The sequence below is a fragment of the Equus przewalskii genome, chromosome X (assembly GCF_037783145.1).
Source record: "Equus przewalskii isolate Varuska chromosome X, EquPr2, whole genome shotgun sequence".
Classification (NCBI taxonomy): domain Eukaryota; kingdom Metazoa; phylum Chordata; class Mammalia; order Perissodactyla; family Equidae; genus Equus; species Equus przewalskii.
In genome coordinates this window covers 42,635,392-42,654,126 of record NC_091863.1, presented here as the reverse complement: position 1 = coordinate 42,654,126, position 18,735 = coordinate 42,635,392, and the positions used below count along the sequence as shown (strand labels likewise).

Sequence of the window (18,735 nt, the reverse complement as noted above, 5' to 3'; positions counted from 1 at the left end):
CGGGAGAGAACTGGACTCGGTTGGGGCCGCAGAAAGGAGGGATGTCGACCTGGTGGGACCCCAGAAAGAAGAGAGTGAAAAATTCAGGCACTAGAAAGAAAGGAGTAGGACAGAGCTCGAGAGGTAGAGAGGCGATGGCAGGACTCCGTTAGGCTGGAAAAAGGGGTCAGGACTTGGTTTGGACCACAGAAAGCAGGGATCAGCACCCGAAGAAAGGAAGGGGCAGAATACCTTTTGAACAGCTGTAATGTCCCAGCTCAGAGCGGAGAAAAGAAGGGCTAAGACCCAGTTGATTCTAGTTTAAAAAAAGAAGGGACAGCACCAGGTAGGGTTCAGGAACAAGGAATACACAAAAGCGTAATACCGTTTATTTGTGGGTGGGGTATCCACGGTGCAGAAAGGGCGGGACCGGTCACTCGCAGACATGGAAGTCGGGGAGCGGTGTTGAGGAAGCGGTGGTGCAAGGACGGTACTTCAGAGCAGAGGGAGGGGGCGTATTAAGGCAAGAGGAAGTGCAGAGAAGTACTGCAGAGCAGAGGGAAGGGGCGTATCGGGAAGGGGCGGTGCGTGGTTGTACTGCCAGGAAGAAGTGGGCGATGTTGGGGAAGGGGCGGTGCGAAGAGGTACTGCAGAGCGGAGGGAGGGGGCTGATGTTGGGGGAAGGGTTGGACCAAGATGTGATGCAGTTAGAGTGGGCCAGGGGTGGGGCCCAGATGTTCTACTGCTTTGGGAGCATTGGTCGTTTGTGCAATTGAGGTGGCCAGAGTGTGCAGCACACCAAAATCATGCGAACCTAGTGCCTGAGATGGGGGCGCCCGGGTTGGTGCGCATGCGCAATGCGCACTATCGAGTTGCAGTAGGGGGCGTGTGAGGGTAAAGGGGCGGGGTCGTAGAACTGCCTTGTGGTTTCTTGGAGGCAAAAGAAGCTAAGGTTTGTAAACCAGACCGTCTGGGTTTCTAGATGTGAGAACCCAGTAGTTGAAGAGTTTGGGGCCCAAGGTTAGATGGGATCCTCCCTCTAGGATAGGCGGGATGTCTAATGAATCTCCTCCTCCCTGTCATTCTCCCTTAACTCAGGCCCCTTCCTCTCAGGCTCAGCTGTTACTCTGCCTCTCAGAAAAATGGATAGGAAAAGTGAATACGGTTATAGAATGCCTGCGTTCCAGGTGAGGCCTCTCTGCATTCCTGCCAGGCCATCTACCCCATCCTGAGTTCACTTACTACTCTTGATTCCTCTACCACTCTGTAGTTGGGTAATTCCCTGCCTAACCTGTCTCACTCCTCCCCTGCATGGGAGAGGAGGAGGAGAGGAAAACCTACCCTACTCTGTCTCCTCCTCCCTTCCTCTTCCCTCACCCTCCCCTTCAATCAATCATTGCTCAGAGTAACGGGAGGCCTTCTGGAAAGGGTGGGCTGTAGGGAGGCCAGATGGCTCAGCAGATCATAATCCTAAGTGTGTAGGGCCCTCTGCCTCCCCCTGGGAGCCTAGGGCTTCACTTCCCTCCAGATGTCCAGGCAGAAACCACAGAAGAGGACAGTGTCTTGCTGATGCATACCCTCTTTGCGGCAACCAAGGAACCCCTGGCCATGGACCCACCAGCTTCCAACCAGCCAAAGAAAAGCAAAACCAAGAAGGCTCCTGTTAAGGCTATTACTAAGACCATAACTGCTGCCCATCCAGTTCCATCTGCCAATGCAATTACCATGAACAAGCTTAAAATAACTTTGCAGGTTTAAAAACTGCCGATCATCCCCCAGATCAACCAGGCTTCAGCTACCACTGAGACAGCCAAAACTCAGGCTTCTTCACTGCTCAGCCTAAGAAAGCCAACAAGACAGAAAAAGTTACCGCTAAGGCAGCCCAAAGCTGCCAATCTCCAGCTGGCAGTGAGAGTGTCACTACACAGATCAAGTCACCCTTGCAGGCCCTAAACCTACCAGTCATCCCACATACTATCCAAGCTCCAGCTGCCAGTGAATCAGTAAATTCCCAGGCCTTGATAGCCTATACCAAGCCTAAGAAAGCTTCCAAGTTTAAGAAGGCTGCCAATAAGGCCATAGCTACTGCCACTGAGATGTCGCTGGTTCTAACCATCACCCACATAGCTACTACCCAAGGCCAAATTGCCAATGAGATAGCCAACACCCAGTCCACAGCAGCCTCCATACGAACTAAGAAAGCCTCCAAAGCCTAAAAGGCAATTGTTAAAGGTGCACATACTGACACTGAGCTGCTAGAGACCCCAAAGTCCGCTGAGACAGCTACCAGGCAGATTGAGGCCTCAGCAATAACGATCTGGCCCCAAAAATTCAAGGGCGAGAAGGCTATCAATAAGGGCCTGGCAGTTGAAAGGCAGCCTCAAATTGTTGACCAAGGGGCCCAGGTCAAGATGGGCATCTGTCAGACCAACATAAGTGCCCTTGAGACTCAGGTTTTGCTGATGTCCAGGCCCTAGCAGATGACTACCTGGCTCAGTTGAGTCTGGAGCCCACAAACAGGACCCGGGTCAGGAGGAACTGAAAGGTGAGATCTCTGACATCACCATCCTTAACTTTGCACTTCTTTTCCATCCCTATCCTCCTAGTTTGTTCATTTGTTCTATAAAAGTTTACTGAGCCTTTTTACTCTGAGCCAGTCCCTGTGTTCAGATAGGCTGTGACAGATGCTGAGAAGAATGTGATGTAGAACTCCCTGGCAGTTCACAAATTGATGGGGAAATAAGACATCCGTACACTTCGCTACAATCTGGATATAACTCAACTTGCATTTACACAGTAGTTACCATGAGCCGGGCTTTGTTTTGGGTACAATCACACAGGTTATGTCTTTATGTTTTGAAAGTAACTCTTACCAGCTAAGGATCATTTGTTCCAGTTTTACAGATAAGAAAACTGAGTTCTAGAGAGATGAAGTGACTTGTTCAAGGGGTACAGCCAGAAGAATCAATGAGGGCCAAAAGAAAAGAAGGAACCCCAGGCCCTGCCCTTACATTGCTTCTGTCCTGGTAGGGAAATTAAACTCCTGCCTAGAAGACAGTGAAAGACAAGTTTAGGGCTCAGGGTGGCCAATGGTAAGGTCAGGACCCACACAGGGAGGGTTTAGGGGACTTTCAGAAGGAGGCAGGGTAAGGAGACAGAGTCATCTCTTTAACCTGGTGACTCTGGACCCTCCTTATTTCTGATGATGCAGTCCAAACATCTGAAAGGGGATGAGAGAGGTGGCAGTAATTAGAGGAGGATCCTGTGGGGCTGGAGGCCTCCGCCACCCCGAGATGCGGCCATTTTGCAAGAAAAGGTAAGAATCCAGTGCTGCCCAGTCTCTTCTCTTCTTCACCTGTCCTCTTCTCTGTGATCCTTTCAAGTTTTCTGTAAACTTATTAAGATCTCCCCATGTATTCCTCTTCTCCCGGGCAAATAAGTTGGTGAAATACCTGTTGGTTAAGGACGAGACAGAGATCCCCATCAAGTGCTCAGGTAGAGTCATAGCAATCCTCTTGCCTGAGCTCTCTTCTTCATTCCTTTTTCCCTCATGCCCTGAGGATAGCCATTTATCTTTATGGCCTCCTCATTGTCTCACATGTCTTCCTCTGCCCTCCTCACACCCTGCCATAGCTGGCACCTCCCATTAACACTGTTCAGGACTCAGAATGTACTGACTCCACAGGGCTGGCAAAAGGGCTGCTGCTCTGTGGCCCCTGCTCAGCCCAGCTGCTCCCACGTCTGCTTTCCTGCAGACATGCTGAAGGATGTCATCCAAGAATATGATGAATATTTCCCAGAGATCGTTGAACGAGCAAGCTACGCTCTGGAGAAGGTGAAGAGGCAGCTCTGGGGCATGGGCACAATGGGGATGCCTTGAATTGAACAAAGGTGTACATGTCCCTTCTTGGGGGAACACAGAGACTCACTCATCCAATCCCGTCTCTGTGCAGATGAGCATATGGTGGCCCAGGGAGGAGTACAGACTAGCCCAGGGTCACAGAGCAAGTCAGGGATAAAAGCACAGCTTGGACCCAAGCCGTCCGACTTAGTCCCGGCTTCTGTCCACTGCTGGACACGTCCTGTAATGTATTTCAGATGCTCACCTCTCCCTTCCATTCCCCATTCTCTGTCTCCCTAGGTTCCCACTAATCATGAAGATGATGTTGATAACAATAGTACATTTGTTACCTGTTTGCTGTGTGCTGGCCACTTAGCTAAGTGCTTTACATGCATTATCTCACTGATTTCACTCACACACACACACACCCCTAGGTACACGGGGAACTGTGGGATGCTCAGGAAGCTCACTGATGCCTAAGCTGAATTTTGTGATCTCATAGGCTATTGTTTTACTTGGCAGATGTTTCAAGTCAATCTGAAGGAAATTGATAAGCAAAGTAGCTTGTATATTCTCTCAGCACTCAAGAATCCTCTGCCGGCGTACTGGGAACGTAAGCTGGGAAAGGGCTGGGGTGGGAGGGAGGCTTCTGCTCTTTTCCATGGTACTACCCCATCCCTGTTCTCTCTCCCCACATCCCCTTAGAGAGCCAGGAAAGACGGCCTATAAAGCTCCTGTTGCAGCTCCCGACTGTAGTTGGAGCCCTGCACACAATGGTGGTGCCTGATTTATGATTGGCTGAAAGGCATAGAAGCCTGAGGTGGGGCATTCCTACTGTCAGGTTTTCTGTTTCTCTAGAAGTTTCCCAGACAACCTGTTGTTGCTTGTCTCTTCCTACTAGCCTTGGTTGAGTGGTTCTCAAGGGAGGGCTTTCTGGTGTGGGTGTATCATGATGCTCAAAGGGCAGGGTCATCAGTACCTAGAATTCTGTGCCTAGAATTCTCTTGGGGCTGAGGGATGTGGGAGAGAAAGAAGGGACTCACATTGACTAAGTGCCTGGGTTGTACCAGGTTGAGAGAATTCTTCCATTCTCTTGGCAACCCAGGGAGGGGAGGATGTGATTTTCCCATTCTACTGAATAGGAGGCTGAGGCTCAAGAGTCTACGTGCTTTGCCCAGGGTCACATAGAGCTTGAAGCATAGACTGGGCAGAAGTCTCCCTTATCTGAGGAATCTGGAGAGGCCAGTCTACTGAAGCTGGCTGGTGTGTCTTTTGCAGATAGCTACTGGATGTAAACCTTCTCTGTGTCCTAATATTCCCCTAGGACCAAGGATACACTCAAACTAGGTCTCCTCATGGTGCTTCTTAGCATCATCTTCATGAATGGAAATCGGTCCAGTGAGGGTGAGTGGCTGGGTGCACAGCTGAATGGGTGGCCATGGTCAGAATTCCATGTGTTCATTTTCTGTCCCTGTCTCCTCTTGCCTCCCCTTGCAGCTGTCATCTGGGAGGTGCTGCGCAAGTTGGGGCTGCGCCCTGGGTATGATTGGGCTCTCTCCGTGCTTGCTGTCCATGTTCTCCTTTGGCAAGAGAGGATGGTCTCAGGATTGCATCAGCCCAGTGGTCTGGTGGAGTGGGCGGGAGTGCTGGACTGGGTAGAGGGCCCAGAGTTCTGACCTGGTGGATGGGGAAATGGTCCTGAACTCTCTGCTCCCTGTCTCACCTATGCCCTCTGTCTGTTCTCAGCTGAGATATAAGATTGACCTTCAGGGCATCTTTAACAAAGAACCATCGGCCTCAACCATTTGTTTCTAGTGGCCATGTGTTCACTTTTTCCTGGCTTCGTTGAGATAGTCTCATGTGCTAGAGAGGTTTCGTCCACGTAGGGGAATACCTCTGCCCTCATCTGGGAACTTCTGACATCTACTCATTCATTCATTTTCCCGTTGTCAGGGTGAGGCACTCACCCTTTGGGGAAGTAAGGACGCTCATCACAGATGAGTTTGCGAAGCAGAAGTAAGTGGTGTTTTGGGGCTTTGTCAGGCCCTGATGTGTTTTGGGTGTACTGGTCTGGTTCTAAAAGTAGTTACTCAGCCCTTTTCTTTTTTTCCCATTTATTTGTGTATTTTTGGATGTACATCATAATATATTTTGAATTCTGTGTAGATTACATTACGTTCACCACCCAAAAACTAATTATAGTCCATCCCCTTACATGTGAGCTTAATCACCCCTCCCTGTTGCCCTCCTCCCCTCTTCCCCTATGGTAACCACCAATTCAATCTCCAATGCTATGTGTTTGTTTGTCACTGTTTTTATCTTTACTTGTGAGTGAGATCGTATGGTATTTGACTTTCTCCCTCTGGCTTATTTCACTCAGCAAAATAGCCTCAAGGTCCATCCATGTTGTCACAAATGGCTGGATTTCATAATTTCTTACGGCTGAGTAGCAGTCCATCGTGTATAAATACCACATCTTCTTTATCCATTCGTCCCTTGATGGGCACCTAGGTTGCTTCCAAGTCTTGGCTATTGTGTATAATGCTGCAATGAACATAGGGGTGCAAGTATCCTTATGCCTTTGTGTTTTCAAGTTCTTTGGATAAATACCCAGCAGTGGGATAGCTAGATCATATGGTAGATCTATTCTTAATTTTCTGAGGAAACTCCATACTGCTTTCCATAGTGGTTGCACCAGTTTGCACTCCCATCAGCAGTGAACAAGGGTTCCCTTCTCTCCCCATCCTCTCCAACATTTGTTGTTTCCTGTCTTGTTAATTATAGCCATTGTGACTGGAGTGAGGTGATAACCTCATTGCAGTTTTAATTTGCATTTCCCTGATAGCTAATGATGCTGAACATCTTTTCATATGCCTGTTGGCCATCCGTATATCTTCTTTGGGGAAATCTCTGTTCAGATCTTTTGCCCATTTTCTAATTGGATTCTTGGTTTTTTTGTGGTTGAGCTGTATGAGTTCTTTGCATATTTTGGATATTAACCCATTATCTGATATATGGTTTGAAAATATCTTCTCCCAATTGTTAGGTTGTCTTTTTGTTTTGTTGCTGGTTTCCTTTGCTGTGCAGAAGCTTTTTAGTTTGATGTAGTCCCATTTGTTCAGTTTTTCTTTTGTTTCCCTTGCAGGGTCAGACATGGGACTTGAAAATATGCTGCTCAGACTGATGTCAAAGAGCATACTGCCTATGTTTTTTTCTAGAAGTTTCACGGTTTCGGGTCTTACGTTCAAGTCTTTAATCCACTTTGAGTTGATTTTTGTGCATGGTGTAAGGGAATGGTCTACTTTCATTCTTTTGCACGTGGCTGTCCAGTTTTGCCAACACCATTTATTGAAGAGACTGTCCTTTCTCCATCGTATGCTCTTGGCTCCCTTGTTGAATATTAGCCGTCCATAAATGTGTGGGTTTACTTCTGGGCTCTCAATTCTGTTCCATTGATCTGTGTGTCTGTTTTTGTGCCAGCACCATGCTGTTTTGGTTACTATGGCTTTGTAGTATATTTTGAAATCAGGGAGTGTGATCCCTCCAGCTTTGTTCTTTTTTTCTCAGGAATCCTTTGGCTATTTGGGGTCTTTCGTTGTTCCATATAAATTTTAGGATTCTTTGTTCTATTTCTGTGAAAAATGTTGTTGGAACTTTGGTAGGGATTGCGTTCAATCTATAGATTGCTTTAGGAAGTATGGACATTTTAACTATGTGAATTCTTCTAATCCAAGAGCACAGAATAGCGTTCCATTTCTTTGTGTCTTCTTCATTTCTTTCAACAATGTTTTATAGTTTTTGGTGTACAGATCTTTCACCTCTTTGGTTAAATTTATTCCTAGGTATTTTATTCTTTTTGTTGTAATTGTAAATGGGATAGTATTCTTAAATTTCTCTTTCTGCTACTTCGTTGTTAGTGTATAAAAACGCAAACGCCTTTTGCATGTTGATTTTGTATCCCGTGACTTGACTGTATTCCTTTATTGTTTCTAAAGGTTTTTTAGTGGAATCTTTAGGGTTTTCTAGATATAAAATCATGTCATCTGCAAAGAGTGACAGTTTCACTTCTTGTTTTCCAATGTGGATCCCATTTATTTCTTTTTCTTCCCTGATTTCTCTGGTGAGGACTTCCAATACTATGTTAAATAAGAGTGGTAACAGTGGGCATCCTTGTCTGTTTCCTGTTCTATGAGGGATAGCTTTCAGTTTTTCTCCTCTGAGAATGATATTAGCTGTGGGTTTGTCATATATGGCCTTTATTATGTTGAGGCATTTTCCTTCTATACCCATTTTATTTAGAGTTTTTATCATAAATGGATGCTGTATCTTGTCAAATGCTTTCTCTTTGTCTACTGAGATGATCATGTGATTTTTATTCTTCATTTTGTTAATGTAGTGTATCACGTTGATAGATTTGCAGATGTTGAACCGTCCCTGCATCCCTGGAATGAAACCCACTTGATCATGATGTATGATATTTTTAATGTATTGTTGTATTCGATTTGCTAGTATTATGTTGAGGATTTTTGCATCAATGTTCAACAGTGATATTGACCTGTAATTTTCTTTTTTTGTGTTGTCCTTGTCTGGTTTTCAGTATCAGGATAATGTTGGCTTCATAGAATGAATTAGGAAGCCTCTCCTCCTCTTCAATTTTTTAGAAGAGTTTGAGAAGGATAGGTATTAAATCTCCTTTGAATGTTTTGTAGAATTCACCAGGGAAGCCATCTGGTCCTGGACTTTTATTTTTTGGGAGGTTTTTGATTGCTGTTTCGATCTCCTTACTGGTGATCGGTCTATTCAAATTTTCTACTTCTTCTTGGTCCAGTTTTGGAAGGTTGTATGTTTCTAAGAATCTATCTATTTCTGCTAGATTATCCAATTTGTTGGCATATAGCTTTTCATAGTATTCTCTTATAATCTTTTGTATTTGTGAGGTGTCCGTTGTAATCTCTCCTCTTTCATTTCTGATTTTATTTATTTGAGCCTTCACTCGTTTTTTCTTGGTGAGTCTAGCTAAGGGTTTTGTTAATTCTTGTTTGTTGAGGAAGGCCTGAATTGCTATAAACTTCCCTCTTAGAACAGCTTTTGCTGCATTCCACAGATTTTGGCATGTCGTGTTTTCATTTTCATTTGTCTCCAGGAATTTTTTGATTTCTTCTTTGATTTCTTCATTGACCCAATTGTTCTTCAGTAGCATTTTGTTTAATCTCCACATTTTTTTGGCTCTTCTAGTTTTCTTCCTGTAGTCGATTTCTAGTTTCATACCTTTGTGGTCAGAAAAGTTGCAGGGTATTATTTTGATCTTCTTAAATTTATTGAGACTTGTTTTGTGGCCTAATATGTGATCATTCCTGCAGACTTTCTATGGGCATTTGAAAAGAATGTGTATTCTGTGGTTTTTGGTTGGAATGTTCTGTATATATCTACTAAGTCCATCTGGTCGAATGTGTCCTTTAAGGCCAGTGTTTCCTTATTGATCTTCTGATTGGATGAACTATCCATTGGTGAAAGTGGAGTGTTAAAGTCCCCTACTATTATTGTGTTGCTGTCTGTTTTTCCTATGTCTGTTAATAATTGCTTTATATATTTAGGTGCTCCTATGTTGGGTGCATAGATATTTACAAGTGTTATATTTTCTTGTTGGGTTGTTGCCTTTATCATTATATAGTGCCCGTCTTTGTCTCTTGTTACAGTTTTTGTTTTAAAGTCTATTTTGTCTAATATATGTATTGCTACCCCTGCTTTCTTTTCCTTGCTATTTGCATGGAACATCTTTTTCCATCCTTTCACTTTCAGTTTGAGTGTCTTTAGGTCTGAAGTTTGTCTCTTGTATGCAGCCTATACATGGGTCTTCCTTTTTTATCCAATTGGCCACCCTATGGCATTGGATTGGAGCATTTAGACCATTGACATTTAAAATAGGTATTGATAAATATGTATTTATTGCCATTTTGTCACTTTTTTTTCCTGGGTGTTTTAGTAGTTCTTCTCTGTTCCTTTCTTTTTCTCTTGCTCTCTTCCCTTGTGTTTTGATGGCTATCTTTAGTAATATGTTTGATTTCTTTTGTCTTATTTTTTTTCTTGCTTGTTATAGGTTTCTGATTTGTGATTACCATGAGGATCCTATTTAATATACTATGCATATAACAGTCTATATTGAGTTGATAGACTCTTTAGCTTGACCTCTTTCTAAAAGCTCTACTTTTCACTCCCCTCCTCCCACATTATATGTTTTTCAAATCATATATAGTCTCATCTTTAGTGTGTGTCTATCCATTACCCTCTTATCATTGAAATAGGTGATTTTAGTACATTTGTCTTTTAACCTTCCTATTATCTTCACAGGTAGTTGATCTGTTGCCTTTACTATATTTTTACCTTACAAGTGATTTTATTGCTTGGTTTTTTGTTTTTGTTGTTTTGTGTTTTTTTGATAATTTTTTTATCTCTATTTGTGGTCATTGCTTTCCCACTTAAATAAGTCCCTTCAGCATTTCTCGTAGAACTGGTTTCTTGTTGATAAACTCCTTTAATTTTTGCTTGTCTGGGAAGCATGTTCTCTCTCCTTCCATTCTCAATGATGACCTTGATGGACAGAGTATTCTTGGCTGTAGGTTTTTTCCTTTTAGCACTTTAAATACATAGTGCCATTCTCTTCTCGCCTGTAGGGTCTCAGCTGAGAAGTCCGCTGATAGCCTGATGGGCTTCCCTTTATGCGTCACTTGTGGCCTTTCTCTTGCTGCTTTTAGGATTCTCTCTTTGTCTTTAATTTTGGACATTTTAATTATAATATGTCTTGGTGTGGGCCTCTTTGGGCTTATCTTGTTTGGAGCTCTCTGTGCTTCCTGAACTTGGATGTCTGTTTCCTTCCACAGGTTAGGAAAATTTTCATCTATTATTTCTACAAATAAATTTTCTGCCCCTTTGTCTCTCTCTTCTTCTTCTGGGACACCTATAATCTGAATACTGGCACCCTTGATATTGTCCCAGAGTTCCCTTAGACTGTTTTCATTCTGTCTAATACTTTTTTATCTTTTCTGTTCTGCTTGGGTGATTTCCTCTAGTCTTTTGTCTAGCTCACTGATCCATTCTTCTGCTTCCTCTGCTCTGCTAAATTCTAGTGAATTTCTCATTTCCAATATTGTATTCTTCATTTCTGACTGTTTTTTTATATCTTCCAGTTCTCTGCTGATGTGCTCACTTTGTTCATCCATCTTTCTCCCCATATCTGTGAGCATCCTCATGATATTTTGTTTGAACTCTTTATCGAGTAGGTCACTAGTTTTTGTTTCATTTAGTCCTTTTTCTGGGGTTTTGTCCTGTTCCCTTGCTTGGAAAGTATTCCTTTGTCTCCTCATTATGCCTCTTTCTCTGTGCTTATTTCTATGTATTAGGTGAGTGGGCTATGTCCTCTGAAGTTGGAGGAGTGGCCTTATGTATGAGATGCCTTATGAGGCCCAGCAGTGTGCTTCACTCTCGTCACCAGACCATAAGAACCAGGAGTGACCTCTTTGTGCACTACTTGTGTCCTTCTGCTGCGGCAGGGTTGCTCCCACTGCAGGTACCCAGGGAGTCTAGTCTTTCCTTCCCTGGCCAGCTGTTTGTAAATCCGGTTTGGGGAGCCTCAGCACTGTTTGCTACAAAGACTATCAGCACACTCCTATTGCAGTTTTCCTCTTACTTGGGTTGGTACCCAGTATAGCCGGTTGCTAGGTTCAGGGGCGTACAGTTGTGATAGGCCTCAGGCCTACAAGGCTGTTGTCAGTTCTCTTAGGAGTGCTGCTGAGTGGGGCTGGCCCTAGGCCCGAGGGCCCTCAATTGTTTCAGGCTTTGGAAGATGGGGCAATCCTTTTTATGGCTATTTGTGAAGCATTTGTCTTCTGCCACTGATAAGCCTCACCCCCCACAGGACCACATACACTGTCAACACAGTCCTGGTCATGCACACTTGTCAAACCCCTGGAGCATACCCTGACACCACACTGCAGGGGCTCCCACTTCTCCACCAGTGCGCCCCACATTTCACCTGGTCCTCACACAGGCCCTGCCCCACAGAGTCAGATACCTTTGCATGCCTGTAGAGGATCAAGGCACCCAGTCAATGCAGGCTGAAAAGTAGCCTGAGAGCTTGCCCTTAGGTGGGGTCAGACCCTAGGGCGGGTTGTCTGCCCTGGCTGAACTGGATTCAATCTGTGCTCTAGTGGGCATGGCAGACCCCTGGGCTAAGAGGCCAAGGGATGAACCTCAGTGGCACCCACGGGGGTCCGTGTCAGCACACCTGGACCAGCTCAGATCAATGGCCCCAACCAATGTCTCAGTCTCTGGAGAGGTGCCTCCTCTCACCAAGATGCCCCCAGAGCCCACCAGGTGAGTCTCGTTTCACTGAAGGACTGTCAGCCTTCTCTCTGGTGATTTTAGGTTGCTGCAATGAGTGAGTGGGCCCTTTAAGACCCAGGTCTTTTCAGCTTTTGTCTGATAGCTTTTCTGGGGGTGTCCCCATTGCAGTCAATAGCCAGCAAAGCCAGACAGTAAGACCCCCGTCTCAGTTTGGCTGAATCTGAAGTATGCTTATAGCAGTATCGCCCCGTCTCTGGACCTAACTCCTCCAGGGAGGACTGCGTACCTTAGGGTGTTTCCCGCCTGGCCAGCTGAGAATCTCTGCTGCTCCCAAAGGTGGGTTTTTCCTCTCTTGCAGGACCTACTGCCTCTTCTGCCTTCGTCAGGACTGTCCCTTGTTGTGCGGGTTCTTTTTATCCAGTTTTCAGTTTTCAATCCAGAGTAATTTTTCCAAAAATTGTTGTAACTTGGCTGTGTTTGTGGGAGGAGGCGAGTTCAATGTCTCTCACACCGCCATCTTGACAAGATCCTTCAGCCCTTTTCTTATACTAGCTTTAGAAGTATGGGTATCCTGTGCCCTAGAACTGAGTCCTGTTCACAATTCCCATGGGTGGACCATTCTAGGGCTGGGCCAGACCAAACACAAGACCCTTGCTATGCGGTGTGCTCAGAGCAGAGTGCCTGAAGACTGGCTCCTATGTTTAAAACACACCCAACAGAAACTTGGGTTTACTCCTCACGGGTGGCAGGATACTTTGGCCTTCCTGTGACATGACATCATGACCTATACTTGCCTCCCCTCTGGCACCAAGTGACTGCTTTGCACAGGGCCAGTGGGAAATTGCTCAATATTGCAGGCCAAGACCATGAACTGTGTTTGGGAGTGAGTCTGGGGAAAGAAGGTCTTGGAAATCTTTCTCAAGGAGCTGAGTTTAGTATTTGTTTGGAGGAGTTTGCCACCTGGTGCTCGGTGCTTAGACAACAGGTTTGCTTGGTTAGAAGCAAGTTTCATTTCCTTTCTCCAAGGTACCTGGAGTACAAGAGGCTTCCCAGTAGCAGACCACCTGAATACGAGTTCTCTGGGGCTTGCGCTCCTATCATGAGACTAGCAAGACGAAAGTCCTCAAGTTTGCATGCAAGGTAATAGGAGAGCTGCCCTGACTTGGCATATTAAAGATACGGGATGCCCCTGGCTGGAGCAGGCTATGTGCAGGGATGGGCAGGTACAGAGCAGCCTGCACTTCATATATAAATTTATGGAACTTTATTTATGTTCCAGAATGCTGCTGGACTTAAAGTTTACATTGTTTCATTCATTCTTCTTACTTTGTATTAGTCTGCTCAGACTGCCATAACAAAAATACCATAGACTGGGCAGCTTAAACAACAAAAATTTATTTTCTCACATTCCTGGAGGCTAGAAGTTCAAGATCGAGGTCCAGCAGGGTCAGTTTCTGGTGAAGCCTCTCTTCCTGGCTTGCACACGATGTCTTCTTGCTCTGTCCTCACATGGTGGAGAGAGAGCTTCTTTTTATAAAGACACTAATCCTATTGGATCAGGGCCCCACCATTATGACCTCATTTAACTTTACCTCCATTTAGGCCCTATCTCTAAATACAGTCACAGTGGGGGTTGGTGCCTCAACATATGAATTTAGGAGGAACAAAAGCATTTAACCCATAACATACTCTCTTATTTCCCATATTATAGATGAAGACACTTAGGCTTAGTGAGGTTAAGTAACTTGTCCAAGGTCACTCAGCACCTAAGTTGTCAGAGCTGAAATCAAATCTCAGGACTGGCCCATGATAGAGCCCCAGTAACTAAGAATTTTAAAAAATACTGCTATTAGTTTTATATAAAGCCCATAGTATGTACTTAATACATAATTACAAATGTTATTTTCTTTATAATGATTATTGTTTCCATTTCAGGTGCAGAAGAAAGACCCCAAGGACTGGGCAAGAGCCCAAATGAGGATTGGAGAGGAAGCTGTGGCTGGGCCCTGGAATTAGGATGACATGGATATCGACTGCCTAACAAGGGAAGAGTTAGGTGATGATGCTCAGTCCTGGAGCAGATTTTCATTTGAAATTCAGGCCGGAGCCCAAGAAAATGCAGATGCCAGCACCAACGTCGACTTCAGCCAAGGAGATAGTATCAGGGCTAGCTTCACTGATGGTGCTAGTATTAGCTTCAGTAGTGCACCCAGCCCCAGTGGTGGCTTTGGTGGTAGAGCTGGCATTAACTTTGGTGGCACACCCAGCAGCAGTGCCAGCTTCAGTAGTACAGCCAGCATTTCTTTTGGTGGCACACCCAGCACTAGCACTAGTTTAAGTGGTGGAGCCAGCTGTAGCTCCAGTGGTACAGCCAGTACTAGCTCTAGTTTCAGCAGTGAAGCTAGCATTAGCTTTGGTGGCATACCTTGTACCAGTGCCAGCTTTGGTGGTGGGGTCAGTTCTAGTTTCAGTGGCCTACTCAATACCAGTACCAGTTTCATTGGTGGAGCTAGCTCTGGCTTTGGAGGCACATTCAGCACCACTGCTGGCTTCAGTGGTACACTCATTACCAGCACCAGCTTTGGCAGTGCACTCAGCACCAGTGCAGTCTTTAGTGGTGCACTTAGCACCAGCACTGGTTTTGGTGGCACACTCAGCACTAGTGTCTACTTTGGTGGCTATCCCAGCTCTGGTGCCAGCTTTGGTGGCACACTCAGTGCCAGTATCTGCTTTGGTGGCCCTCCTAGCACTGGCACCTGCTTTAGTGGTGCTACCAGTGCCAGTTTTGGTGATGGACCCAGCACCAGTGCTGGTTTCAGCTTTGGCAATAGGCTAAGCACCAATGCTGGATTTGGTGGTGGACTGAGCACAAGTCTTGGCTTTGGTGGTGGACTAGGCACCAGTGCTGGCTTTGGTGGTGGACGGAGCACCAGTGCTGGCTTTGGTAATGGACTGAGCACCAGCGCTGGCTTTGGTGGCAGACTGATTTCTGGTGATGGCTTTGGTGGTAGACTGGGCACCAATGCTGGCTTTGGCAGCACAATTGGCCCCAGTGTTGGTTTTAATGGTGGCCTCAGCATCAGTGATGGCTTTAGCGGTGGGCCTAACACCAGCTTCAATGGAGGAATGAGCACCATAATTGGCTTTGGCAGTGGTTCCAACACCAGCACTGGCTTTACTGGCGAACCTAGCACCAGCACCAGCTTCAATGGTGGACCCAGTTCTATTGTTGGCTTCGGCAGTGGACTGAGCACCAGTGCTGGCTTCAGCTGTGGACCAAGCAGTGGTGCTGGCTTTGGCAATGGACCGAGCAACGGTGCTGGCTTTCGTGGTGGAGCCACCAGCCTTGGTGCCTGTAGCTTCTCCTATGGCTAGTGAGGTTTTAGATAATTACAGCATTTCCACAGCCAGGGCCCATGGGGATGGGTATAAGATCTGGGAGATGTTAAAGAAACCCCAAGGCAGGAGGGCAAGGTGGGGAAATGAGGACAATGAAGGAAGTATGAGAAAATAGTATATTTGGTGCCAAAATGTGTTACTGTTTGGTGGTTTTTTTTCAGGCTTATTACCCATGTTTACAGATACCGCTAATAAATTACAGCAGTCCTTTCCATGGAGCCAAGGTACATCCCTGGAATCTTTATCTATGCAGCAGTCTAAGCAGATACTACCAGCTGAGATTGACATGCTATGAAAAATCTGTTTGCCAATCCTGCTTTATTGTTTGCTTTTTGTGTGCTGTTGTATTTTGGTATCAGAGTTACATTAAATTTGCAAAATGAATTGGAGCTTTTTTCTGTCTTTTAATGTGCTTGGGTTGTTGTGAGTGACATTTTGGGTTCATAGAAGAGCTAGATATCAGCATAGCTTTTTACAGAAGGTGGGCTCAAGCCTGAGGCTAAAAAGGCAAGTATGACTTCAATAGGATAGAGACCAGGGGAAAGCATGGCAGACAAGGGGTAATAGCTTGAGCAAAGATATAGAAGGGGAACGCCTTGAACAGAAGGTGAGGGAGGGTTCTGGACAGTAAGAATAGATTCATTTTGAGATGTTTGTGTAAGAATGGAGGATAGAAAGGAAGGTAACTAGAGGTAGACATGGGAACAAGGGAGTTTTCTTGAGATAGAAGAGAGAAACCTGAGCGTGTTGCATAGACTGTGGGGGCAAAAGCTAATAGAGGGCAGGAGACAGATATGGAATAGTCAGGAATTGACTGAAGTAGCCCATCCCTGAGAAGGTGGGACGGGATGGATGCCAGAGAATACAGAGTGACCCTGACTTTGAACAGGATTTAAGGGTGGCTGTGGAAACAGATAAATGTAGATTTACTTCAAGCAGTGATCAGCACCTCTGTAGCAGATGCAAACAAAAAAGGTGATGTGGATTAGACAAGGTTTGGGTCTCGCTGAGTGGTTATGATGGAAGGACAAAGGAACAAAGATAGTAAGTGTATGAGTCTCTTCACCACTGGGTCACTGGTACCTGCTCATAGTAGGTGTATGGAGAGTGGCTAAAGAGATGGAACATAGGATCCAAGCTGGCTAGGGATGGAAGAACAATGAGGAGGAAGAGTGCTGATGGATTGGGAGATAATGGAGGAATCAGTAAGTAGGCAGTAAGAGAAGTCTTTATTGATCAGAGAATAGGAATTAAGAAAGAAAAATTTTCATATAGAGCTAGACTGCACTCCTTGATTATAGCTAAAAATTGAAACCTGTTTTGGAGCTGCTGAGGGCCCCTTCACTGGAAGCAGGTCTCTTCCAGTGAGGCCAAGTCTAGAGTCTTCTCAGGGTAGGAGAAGAGCAAGGATAGGAGCTCCTAAAGGTAGAAGACAGTGAGGAGAGGCAGTTTAACTCTTGGAAAGGCCTCAGTAGTGGTCAGGGACAGTGTCCAGGGCTTCCTCAGGTTCTCGGGTGATGTCCACATTCTGAGAGGAGAAAGCCCAGGATTAATAGGAAGGAGGCAGTAATGTGGATCCCCAGCCCTTCCCCTGCCTCTTGCCCTCTCGGCTTCTCAGGCAAGTCTCGGGGGAATCAGTCTGAGGCCTTTTCAACAGGGGTTACTCTAGCCCTGCACCTCTATGGTGCCTTGCTTGGGTCTGGGCTCCAGTTCCACATTTCTGGGTGCTGATTATTCTACCTATTGGTGCACAACACCCAAGCTCTATGGGACTGGAGCGGCCTTTCTGTGGGGAAGGGTGCTTTTACCATGTGCCAGCTTAGGTCACGGAGTCCCTCACCTACCTCAGGCTTCTCCCGGTGTGTGTTTACAGCCTCCACGTTCAGGTAAATGGACTCCACTTTGCAGCCTTTGAAATGAACAACGCATCCATCCATAAGCCCCCAAGGTAAGCCCAGGTCTTCCCTGAGGTGTCATTTCCTCCCTCACCCATCACCACCCACACCCCCCTCCACACTGTGTGCAGATTGTGACTTCCCTGTAGGGAGGGGAATTTAGACCAGCTGCGTGATGTGTGGGGTAGACACCAGGTCTCAGGGGAGCCAAGGGGGTGTTCTGCCAGCTCTGCCCCTAACAGTCTGAGTTCTCTGAGCCTCAGTTGCTCAGTTGGGAATGGGAAGGAGATGAGAAGAGATGATCTCTGGGGCCTCGCCCAAGTCTTGTGGTCTGTGAGATAGCAAACTAATCTATATAATAATGATGGAGCCTGTGGATCCTCTGGGCTATGTTAGGTGCTGAAGTGGTGGAAGAGTCCTGGGGCCACTGCCTTAGGGTGATCAGTTCCAGGTAAACTTTATTTAGAGGACAATGGCGACACCAGAGGTGTGGAAGGACACAAGGGAGTTCTGAGGAACCAATGGCCCAAGAGAGAGTCTGAACTGCCCAGGCTGGTCTTTGAGCCCTTCCTTCAATTTGGCCCCAACCTACACTTATTCCTCTGGTCCCCTTTGGGGATCTCTCCTCCTAGAGCTTGCCACTCTATGCTCAGTGCTCTAGTAGAGACAAAGAAAGTTGGGGCCAGGCTTCAGATTTAGAGGTCATCCTCGTCCTTCCCCATTCTCATCTTACTACCACCAGTTCCACCTCTACCAGGACACCCAATTACGTACCCAGAGAAACTCCCCCAGGTCTTTGCTGGGCAAATGGTAGGCACTGGAGGCTTGCTCATGGCCTCTATGTTCCTTTCCCCAGATGGGGGAGGGGGCACTCACCATAAGCCACAGGTGTGAGTTTGAGCACTGTGTGCAGAGGGCACTTGAGATATGGCAGCTCATCTGGAAAGGAGGAGAAAGCCGCCTTCAGAGACAGGGTGCTGGGGAGAGCACCACCTCCCCAGGCCTCCAGGCTTGCAGCACTCTCCCCGCCCATCTCTCCTTCCCCATGGTCTTCCTCACCAGGGGCCCACTCCCCCGCACTCTGCAGGGGGCAGTGCTGAGAGCAAGGTGGGCAGGGAGGAAGAGAGCAGAGAGGCGGCCTTGGGAGCAGGGAGGGAGGAGGGCCCTGGGGAATGCAGGCAGACTGTGGGTGCCCCAGGGGGTTAGTCTGGTCACCTAGGAGGCGGCCTGCCTCCTCACTCACAGGGCAGACGTGACACCGAGGCAGGCCTCCCTCCCGCC

The 18,735-nt window shown here is 46.4% G+C and overlaps 2 protein-coding genes, 1 non-coding gene and 1 pseudogene across 16 annotated transcripts in view; 3 read left to right on the top strand and 1 right to left on the bottom strand.

Moving 5' to 3' along the window:
* The first annotated feature begins 1,121 nt into the window (after nt 1-1,121).
* LOC103545496 (trophinin-like) lies at nt 1,122-15,651 on the top strand. The gene is given in 12 exon segments (XM_070605476.1): nt 1,122-1,166; nt 3,191-3,292; nt 3,408-3,474; nt 3,735-3,814; nt 4,343-4,394; nt 4,397-4,433; nt 5,145-5,224; nt 5,318-5,360; nt 5,774-5,836; nt 13,187-13,236; nt 13,239-13,300; nt 14,096-15,651. Coding segments are annotated over 12 exon segments (2,121 nt in total). The 3' UTR covers nt 15,536-15,651.
* Nucleotides 1,474-2,521, top strand: LOC103544721 (trophinin-like; annotated as a pseudogene).
* Nucleotides 12,819-12,952, top strand: LOC139081253 (small nucleolar RNA SNORA11). Its single transcript, XR_011536374.1, has one exon. It is a non-coding gene; the product is annotated as a small nucleolar RNA SNORA11 (small nucleolar RNA).
* Nucleotides 15,652-16,769: 1,118 nt separating the features above from the next.
* The window catches only part of PFKFB1 (6-phosphofructo-2-kinase/fructose-2,6-biphosphatase 1), a 74,403-nt gene continuing 72,437 nt past the window's right edge, over nt 16,770-18,735 (bottom strand). For all 14 annotated transcript variants that reach the window (XR_011536107.1, XM_070605468.1, XM_070605471.1 and 11 more), the window contains 3 exons: nt 18,331-18,393; nt 17,404-17,468; nt 16,770-17,087 (listed from right to left, as the gene is read on the bottom strand). Coding sequence is in view for 13 of the 14 variants with exons in the window: in XM_070605468.1 (XP_070461569.1) it covers nt 17,028-17,087; nt 17,404-17,468; nt 18,331-18,393 (188 nt within the window). In the remaining variant the exon portion in view is untranslated. The remainder of the gene's footprint in view (nt 17,088-17,403; nt 17,469-18,330; nt 18,394-18,735) is intronic.